Source organism: Setaria viridis, chromosome 6, assembly GCF_005286985.2.
Source record: "Setaria viridis chromosome 6, Setaria_viridis_v4.0, whole genome shotgun sequence".
In the NCBI taxonomy this organism is placed as follows: Eukaryota; Viridiplantae; Streptophyta; class Magnoliopsida; order Poales; family Poaceae; genus Setaria; species Setaria viridis.
The window spans coordinates 35,029,380-35,039,683 of NC_048268.2; the positions used below are offsets into that span (position 1 = coordinate 35,029,380).

At 45.9% G+C, this 10,304-nt stretch overlaps 1 protein-coding gene across 1 annotated transcript; it reads right to left on the reverse strand.

Annotated features, from left to right (window-relative positions):
- Positions 1–1,806: 1,806 nt before the first annotated feature.
- LOC117862251 (transcription factor MYC2) lies at positions 1,807–3,170 on the reverse strand. Its single transcript, XM_034745784.2, has one exon. The coding sequence runs from the start codon at positions 2,875–2,877 to the stop codon at positions 2,071–2,073; it is 807 nt and encodes a 268-aa protein (XP_034601675.1). The 5' UTR covers positions 2,878–3,170; the 3' UTR covers positions 1,807–2,070.
- Between the last annotated feature and the right edge of the window lie 7,134 nt (positions 3,171–10,304).

Below are 10,304 nucleotides of genomic sequence, written 5' to 3' on the forward strand. Positions count from 1 at the left end.
GCTGGGCGCTCTCTCTCACACACATAAGCCTTGTTTAGTTGCTCTGAATTTGGGTGTCCAAAATTACTGTTGTAGCACTGTAGCATACTGTAGCGTTTCGTTTGTATTTGTGAATTATTGTCCAAATATTGATTAATTAGGTTCAAAAGATTCGTCTCGCAAAGTACAACAAAACTGTGCAATTAGTTTTTGATTTCGTCTACATTTAGTATTCCATGCATGTACCGCAAGTTTGATGTGACGGGGAATCTTCTTTTTGCATAGTGTCAAAATTGGGAGTTTGGGTGGAACTAAACAAGGGGATAGTTTCCTGCAGAAATCCTATGGCTCTCCGGAAATCCTACGACGTTGCCCGTAAAAATCATGGCCAGCAATATATGTCACATTTTATATTATATATAGCTTGACTTTTCTTTCCTTTTTTTCTTTTAGAAAGGAAAGCCGCTTGACTTTTCTTCGTACGTAGCACGAGCTATGTACCCAGGCTCACACCAGCGACAGCGAAAGCTTCAGGATATCACATCACACACTATAAAAGCACAAAAGCAACCTGTCAATCGTACAAGAATTCAAGAAAGTAAAGAACTTTCTCAGGAGAAAATTGCAGCAGAAGGAGCAGCTAGCTAAAAATGTATGTAGGAATATCACTATATTGCATGCACCCCACAATGTTAATTTGGTAAAAAAAAATTTTGAACAGACGGGTCTGATATATTTGGGGTTGTTTAATTATAGCCATTGAAACTGTAAAAAGTGTATATTCTATTGATTATAATGGTAGAATTTTGTGAGTCACGGATCAAATGTTCTGACAGAATCTAAATTGTAGCAAAATCACAAGCGAGTAGGCAACAATGGATGCTTGCGTTCCCACTTGCATGTGCAGCGACCCCTTACCACACGCAATGATACGATCAATCATGTATTCATCTGTTTGATTGAATTTGTGATCACACATACCTCATACTGGTCGTCATCATGCATTTTCCCCCTAATAACGTCTTCACATATGGCTCGTATAAGAGCACCCACAGCGTGTATTCTCGAGACCAATGCTTCAAACGTCATGTCACCGCCGATGCTCGATTTTCAGTTTATGCTGCAGTGGTGAGCATAGGCTTGGTGGGGCCCACAACACGTTAAACAAAGGATTTCCCATGGCATTTCTTTCTCCCAAGCAGCACTCTCTTCCCTGCCATACTCTCTATCATTCTATCACCTCATAACCTCTCTCCTATCCTTTGGTCACCTACAAGTAGTGGGGCAGCCGATGCTAGCTAGGATTTCCGATGCCTGCATGTTATCCTGCAGTGTGCTAGCCTCGAGGTTTGGATGGAAAAAGGTGTTGAAGCATCGTTTTTCCTACACTGCGGCTGCCCTAATAGATGGTTATTGTCATATCCCTGTACATGTTCAAAGATCGATACCGAAAGTGCTTTGTTTTGAACTGTTGTTTTCTCTCAAATCAAAGTATATGATTCGTGTCTGTTTGTTGGTCCCTTGGTCCTGCCGTGGGTGGTAACTTTGGCTAATTGGCTTGACAGCTAATGTAAAAACTTCAGTCTAATTTTTTCTGCAGCTCTCCGCGGGTATTGGAGAAAAAAAAGTATATGATTCCTAACCAGAAAACCAAGTGTGAAAGTATTTTAAAATGTGAACCTCGCTGTATAATTTTTATGCACTAAGCATGCTTACAGTTTGAGTTTGAGTAAGTGATACAACGTCCGCACCTTAAATATAATCCTTAGACAAAGAAGTGAAAATAGAGAAGGGCACACAACAAAATCCCGATTCAAGTGCACGTGCTAAGCCATCCTCATCCATTGAGGCTAATATGTAGCATTTTTTGATATTTTTTCCCAAAAAGCAACTAGCTAGTAAGAACTTTGCCGAGCATGTATTACAATACACAACAAAAAACAAAAACAAAAGCCACCCACACGATAAAAGCGACAGAAAAAGAACAACCACAACAACAACACACCGCCAAAGAAACCACGCCAAAGCATTGGCGACAACTGTTTAACAAGAGATACATTACCATTTTCTAGTTTATTAAAATACTACAAGCTAGCCCCCGCCCTGCAGGCTCTGGAGCAACGCTGCGCGGAGGCGGCCTTCTTCCCCCAGCGCGGCGGGCACGTCCACGACGGCGTCCTTCACGGTCATCATGCCGCCCACGCGGCACACGTAGGCGTGCTGCACCGGCAGGTCCAGCGAGCGGAGCGCCACCATGAGGCGCTCGGGGGCGTGGCGCGCCGCCGACGTCAGGCGCAGCACCGCCGCCTCCCGCCCGAGCATCCGCACCTCCAGATCCTCCTCGACGGCGAGACCGCCGCCGGCGAACGAGTGGGCGGACGCCGTCACCGTGGTGACAGCGGCAGAGGCCTTCTTGGACTCGGCCTCGAGCTGATGCTGCACGCGGCCGCGCAGCTCGGCGATGTAGGCGGCGGCATCGGCGAGGAGGGACGCCCTGTCCATCCGGGACACCGTGGGCACGGCGGCCCGGAGCTCGCAGAAGCGGCGGTTCAGCTTGTCCCGCCGCTGCCGCTCCGCCTCCACGTGGCTGATGACGGGGCCGTTGGTCCGGGGCCCGGGCTTCCAGCCGCGCCGCCTCTTCGTCGGCGCAGGCGGCGGCGTCGGGTTGCCAGACATGTTTTTGCCTGCCGAGGGCGGCGAGGCCCCGTCGCGCCACACTGCGCCGTTAGCCCAGAGTGTCTCCTGCAGACCTTCGCCGTCATCCTCCAGCCATTGCTCCGGGACGTCGCAGGACTCGAACTCGAGCACCACCGGGTGGTGGCCGCCGGCGAAGGAGAACAAGGAGGCCGGGGAGTGAGGAGGGCTGCAGGAGGAGCTGGGGCAGGCAAGCTCGTCCATCGCACTGAGATGTGTGCACTAGAAATGGCATGGTGGTTACTTACTTTTAACGGCTGTTGCTTAAAATGGCATATGTGGCTGCGGACCTGCAGTGGCGGTTGTGGCTGTGGCTGTGGCTGTGATTGTAGCACGGGCCGGGGAAGAATCATGCCCATTTGGGCAGTGACGTGATCGGGACTGAGGTGGTGGTTTGACGGAACGCTTATTTACGGGCATCTAATAATATTGATGTTGAAGGTTTCCAAACAATTTTTTTAGTATGATGACTACATACATTGGTCTAAGAGTGGAGGCATTTTTTTAATAAAATAAACCAAAAGAGTATATTTTTACCTTTCTATCTTATGTTAGCATTTCTTTTAATAAAATTGACATCGATCTTATTGAAAGTACTTTGGTTAAGGATGAAGTCATTGTAGAGTGGAGCTGGTTCGAATCCCCATTTGCACAGATATTAAGCCATCAAATATGGCTGGGGGCTAGACCCCTGTAGTTGTTTTTTGGTTGAGGATGAAGTCGCATAGATGAACATGAGCATTTCAAGAAAATATAGAGTAGATTCTATATAACTCACATATTCAGCAAGACACGAGGCATGGCATTTGTCATTAGTAGGTAGGCTAACATTAGGAACATATCTACAAGTGTTTGTAAAATGAATTGCTCTCAGTGTGGGTTACCGAATTAACAGCCTTGCAACGCCAATATGACCACTTACTAGTGTGACAGCAACAATACAATGTTGTGAGTTCTAGGACAAGAAGATTACAATAAAAGATCACGACCACAATTACTTAGGGTCTGTTTGGTTCCTATGGACTAAATTTTAGTCCACTATTTTTATGCACTTTTAGTTTGTAAACACCCAAATAGGTGGACTAAAGTTTGGACCAAAAGCTTTAATCCTCTAGCCCATATGAGTGGACTAAACTAGACTAAAGTATCTTGGGGACACCCCTACCCCTTATTTATTGCCCTTCCTCTCGCTCGCCTCCCTCCCGCGCGGCCCCTGCCGCCGACCTCCCTCCCGCCACCTTCTTCTCCGCCGCGGCCTCTGCCTTCTTCTTCTCCAGCGCCACCTCCGCATTCTTCTTCTTCGGCGTGGCGGCGGTTGCAGCATCCGTCCCCTTCTCCTCCTTCCCCTTAGCCGGCGACTCCTTCTTCTCCGCCGTGGCCTCAGCATCTGCGAACCCGACGCCACCTCCATCAACCTGCCGACCTCCACCGACAACGACATGCTCCGTCCACCCGCTGCTGCACCTCTTCCGCCTCCGCCCGCAGCTTCTCTGCCCCCTCGTCCCTCTCCGCCCGCTGCCGCCAGAAACAAGGAAGCCAGGGTGGGCGGCCTCCTTGTCCCCGCCGATGCCGCAGCCATTCACCCTGCTGCCAGTGTGCGCGCTGCTGTCCGGGAAGCACAAGAAGCGGTCAGGCTGCGGCGGGCACATCCCCGCCCTTCGCACCCCCGCTGCCAAGGAAGCCAGCCGCGCCTGAGATGCCCACCAATCCCCCTACCTATCCCTTGGGTACCAATCTGAAATCCTTGATGATTCTCGATGATGCTAATGTGAAGAATCTCTCTGTAACTTCTATGATTCATGACTTGGTGCCAGAACAGGGGTATCAGGTGTGCGGTGGAACAGGGTGGGTAGCAGGGGTAAAATGGTCTTTGTTCAACTGCATTAATGGACTTTAGTCCATGAAGCTAGACAGGGTAGGGACTAAAGTTTAGTCCCTATAGACTAAACTAAACTTTAGTCCATGGACTAAAGAACCTTACCCACTTAGATGGAGCAACGATAGTTCTGGAAAAACAGTCCTAAAATTCAGGATGAACTGCCAACCGAAGTGAACAAGTAATCAAGATGAATGCTATCAACAGAGATATAGCACACTACTAAAGCCTAGAACATTAGACACTTGAACCACCTTCGTCTATTGGGCGACAGACTCACCTGGGAGGGACTCCAGTGGTGGTGGCGGCGGCAGCCAGCAGCGGTGCCGAAGCCGGCCCCCACGTCGTGCTCTCTCCCCTCCCTTCCCTCCTCTCTCCCCCTCCACTCATACTCTGCAAAGCCTAGGCACCGCCGGTCACCTGGGTCCGCTGCCGGTTGTAGATCCACCCCTCCTGAGCCGGATCTACACATCCTTGGCATGGGGGTCCCTTCCCCGGCGATGACCGTCGCGTACTGCCCCTTCCGCCGACTGGAGGACAGGGGACCGCGGCCGGGAGGCTGGATCCACACTTGCCGCAGCCCCGGCAAGGGTGGTGCTGTCTCCCCGGCTGTCGGGTCCGTCGGGGGCGGGGCTTCGTGTGCCGCCGCCGCGTGACCGCCCCCCAACCCCTCTCTGGTGGCTGCGCCATCTTCCGCCAATGGGAGGACCGGCCAATTGGTTATCTCGGCTCACGTTGTGGCATCATTCTTTGGTTCCTTAGCGCCCAGCGGTCCCCGTGCTCCTGGTAGCGGCGATGATTTCTAGGGAGGGAACGGGTTTAGGCGAAAGCCTTGTGCCTACTTGCGGGTCAATGATGACGACGCCCCCGGGCACCACTTCCCTTCTTAAAGGCGTCATTCATTCCCCTTTTCCCTCCTCTCTAGTGAGCTAGTAGCGTCGCCCCCTCCCTTGAGGCGTCGTCTTGGAAGCTCTGTGGGTTCTTACTTCCATCACTTCAGGGATCGTTGCTGAACGCCGCCCCCAGTCGTCTCCGGCCGATCAGGGTCCTCGTGGTGGTCGTCTGCTCTCCTTGGGAAGTGTCTTCTTCTGCGCCTGCCTTCGCTTTGATTCGTCCATCTCGCCCGGGTTGCTTAGGCCATCATCATCAGGCAGATGCTTTGCCACCCCCTCTTCTCTAGCGGATACTTTGCTATTGTTCTTGCTCTGGCGGATACTTTGCCGTCAGCGTTGGTTGCTTCGGGCAGATGCTTTGCCACCATGGTCGTGCTGGTTGGGTGGATGCTTTGCCACCGTTGTTGTGTTTGGGAGGATGCTTTACCGCCGTGATCCTGATGTCTGGGTGGATGCTTTGCCACCATTACGGTTCTAAGACCTTTAGCATCCTTGACGAGGTTGTATCTGTTGGCAGGTTCAGGAAAGTGGTTGTGTCTAGATTTGTGGGTTCGAGTGTGCTTCCTCTTTGTTGCTTCGAGTCGTGTGGTGGTTGTTTGTACGTTTCTTCAGTGTTTCTCTTTTTTTGTCTTTTGTGCTCTCGTGCTAGTCAAGCTCTGTTTGAATTCATCGAGATTGTCTGTAAACTGCTTTCGTCTTAATAAAAAACGTGCTAAGGCACGGTCGCTAAAAACTAAAGCCTAGAACATTGTCTATACTGTCACACCAATATCACTTAGGGGGTGTTTGGATACCCCTACTAAACTTTAGCACCTATCACATCGGATGTTTGAATACTAATTAGGAGTATTAAACATAGTCTAATTATAGAACTAATTGCACAGATGGAGTCTAATTTGCGAGACGAATCTATTAAGCCTAATTAGTCCATGATTTGACAATATGGTGCTACAGTAACCATTGCTAATAATGGATTAATTAGCCTTAATAGATTCGTCTCGCGAATTAGACTCCATCTATGCAATTAGTTTTGTAATTAGCTCATGTTTAGTTCATCTAATTAGCATCTGAACATCCGATGTGACCCTACTAAAGTTTAGCACATCGTATCAAACACCCCTTAGCCCCCTTTCATCACCGAGCATACTGTAGCATGCAATTTACCCCCAATAACAGCACACAAGTGTATACAGGAACTAGTTATGCCCAAATTGCAAGTTGTAATTAGCAGGCAGGCCTTTTTTTGGGCCAATTAATTAGTCAAGCATGCAGTTCAGAGTCTGCCACGCACACGAGTCTCGATCCATTCAGAGCGAATGGGCCCATGAACAGCAGGCATTTTCCTCGTGTGGCCCATGGTCCTTGGACGTAACAAATTTCCACGTTGAAGGGGCCGGTGAAACTGACATTGCATTTCTCTGGTACTGGCCCGCAATGCACAAACTGTCCCGCATACTTTTTCGAAGCAATATATATTTCTAGAGTAAAGTGCATGTCCGGTCCTTAAACTTATCCATATCCAGTTATATCACTTAGATGTCCATATTGTCAAAATGCATATCTGGATCCCTAAATTTGGGCTCGGGTGTCATTTAAGTCCATATACTCTCAGAATGCAGATCTAGCTCCCTAAACTTAGCTTCAGTTTAAAAGCATTGTCATCTCAATTAAATTGATAAAAACTTATTTTTATATAGATATAATTTAACTATAGTCAATAAAGTGAATTTCAGCTCAACGTGTGTGGAGAATATTGATATGATGAATCCAAAAAGATTGATGATCTTTTACTTTGGAGGCAATACCTTAACTTGCTAGGTGCTCATGACAGGTGTGCTCAATTATTCTTGGAAGATTGTTCAAATTTGAATAACTCATAGTTGCACTTACTAAACTAAAATCAAGGATTTATAAGGTAAATTATCGGATAAAAATTGGGAAAAACGGAAGGGCCAATAAAACAAGTTAGGAAATGTGTCAATGAAAGTGATGGCTTGCTTTAAAGCATAAAATTTGATCTTATCATATTCAATTAGTAGGATGACACTGCATTTCAAGAGTTTAGGGATCTATATGACACCCGAAACTAAGTTTAGGGAGTGAAATCTGGATTTTGAGAGTATAGGGATCTAAATGACACCCGAGCCCAAGTTTAGGGAGCCAGATATGCATTTTGAGAGTACGGGGACCTAAGTGATACAGCCAAACAAGTTTTTGGACCAACCATGCACTTTACTCATATTTCTATATGGTTCGTAGATACTTGCACGTGCAGAAATTTCAAAAAGTTTTAGCGTCTTGCCTACACTGACCCATCGACTACTAGTGGCTGAAGAGAGCTATTTTTTCAGAATACATTATACTATCATATTGTTTTTTTATAAACACCTTCGGAGAGACTGTGAACCGGGAATTTTGGTGGCCATTGTTAATGGCTTGCCTTCTTCACGGAATGAACCGGGCCGCACATGCGAGGAAGACAGCACGCTCTATCAAATTTTATTTTATATTTAATAATTTCCATATTTTAAAAAATAATCATTTGGAAGAAAAAAATTGTAAATATGACATGTATATGCAGCTGTTTGAAACGGTAATCTGACATGGCAATCACGCTAGAACCATATGGCCAAATGAAACGGCGGTATATTTCTAGTGTGGCTGCCATATCACCTTACCACTTGTGCCGGTGATCAAGAGGATGAGTCTTGTCTAGTGATCACATCATGCTCCACTGCTCCTACTCTCAACAGGTACGGTGGCAGCTATGGAAGGAGCACTGCACGTAGATCTTCAGGCAAGAAGAGCTCGAGCCATCCCAGAGGATTAGCATGATCAAGCAAGAACGAGGTACCTGGATCATAGTACATAGTAGGAGAGCTACACGATTGGTTAGTTTGTTCAATGTGTATAATCTATGTTAGCATTTCTTAGCGCACTTGGGTTGCTTTTTATCTCTTGCAATATAACATGAAAACTTCCTGCCCATTACAACATGCATGGAACCTGCCTCTACATCATGATGATCAAGCAAAAATGATCACTAGGAAGTTTAAAACCTAAGAAGAGTACTTAAAATGTGGAGGTCACAACTGTCTAGTCTAACATCTACAATTCAAAACAACAAAACTATACTACAATTTATGGATCTGATTGAGGAAGCAAGGGATTTGAGCATAGAAGAGTGGAATTTTCGACACATAGTCTCCCAAAATTTGGAAAAGCTATTATACCAACAAAAAATTTATTGGAAACAAAGAGGAAAGGTCAAATGGATCAAGCTTGGAGACGAATGTACCAGATTTTTCCATGCACACGCTTCGATCAAAAATAGGAAGAACACAATAACTCATCTAATGACAGAAGAGAGAATACAAACAACCCAACATGAGGTCAAAGCTGAAATACTATGGAACTCTTGCAAAGAAAGGATGGGCAAATCTGATTATACTCATATGTACTTTGAGGTGCAGGAAATGTTATAGCAAGATGCCAATCTTCTTCTCTTGGAGGAACCTTTTTCAAAGGAAGAAATAGACAGAGTGATTGCTGAACTACCAAATGACAAGTCACCTGGATCAGATGGGTTTAATGGAGAATTCATCAAGAAAAGCTGGCATCTAATAGCAAATGACTTTTATAAACTGATACAGGACTTCTATGATAACAACCTATGTCTTCAAAGTATCAACTCATCTTACATCACACTGCTACCCAAGAAGGAAAGTCCTCTCTATGTGGGAGATTTTAGACCAATCTCCTTACTTAACTCGTCATTAAAATTAACCACAAAGCTTTTAGCTCAAAGACTACAAGACTACAACAGGTCATAATGAGGCTCACACACCAAAATCAATATGGGTTCATCAAAACAAGAAGTATCCAGGACTGCCTCGCATGGGCTTATGAATATCTACACATTTGCAGATCTTCCAAAAAGGAGCTAATCATTTTGAAACTAGATTTTGAGAAAGCGTTTGACAAGATAGAACACAAGGCTATTTTGGAGATTTTAAAGCATAAAGGGTTCGATCTGAAGTGGTTGAAATGGATTGAAAATATCCTTGGGACAGGTACCTCTTCAGTCTTACTAAACGGAGTACCAGGGAAGGTGTTTCATTGTAAAAGAGGAGTAAGACAAGGGGATCCCCTATCACCTATCCTCTTTGTCCTAGCAGCAGACTTACTACAAACTATTCTCAATCATGAAAAGGACTTAGGGAACATCAATCTACCAATACCACAGAGGGCAGGGACGAATTTCCCAATTGTACAATATGCTGATGATACTCTACTCTTCATGGAAGCATGCCCCAAGCAATTACTGAAACTGAAAGAAATTTTGCATATCTTCGCCATGTCCACAGGTCTGAGGGTTAATTATGCAAAATCAACCATGATGCCGTTGAACATCACTGAGGAAAGATTCAATAGCCTAGCACAAATATTTGAATGCCAACAAGGCACCCTACCCTTCACCTATTTAGGACTGACCCTGGGGACGGTCAAACAAAAAATTGAACACTTCATGTCACTAATATAGAAAGTGGAGGAAAGGCTAAATGCAATGTCCATGTTCTTAAGCTAAGGAGGAAAACTGGAAATGGTGAACTCAGTCCTGTCCTCGTCAGCTGTGTTCTACATACCAACAATCAAATTACATAAAGGAATCATAAGACAGCTGGACAAATTCAGAAAATATTGCCTATGAAGGGGATATGATTCAAGTTCAAAAAAATCTTCAAAGGCAGCTTGGCCTCTTGTTTGCCTACCTAAAGAGAGTGGTGGGCTAGGAGTAATCAACATAACTGCACACAATGAAGCCCTTCTACTTAAATTTCTTCTTAAATTCTACACCAAAG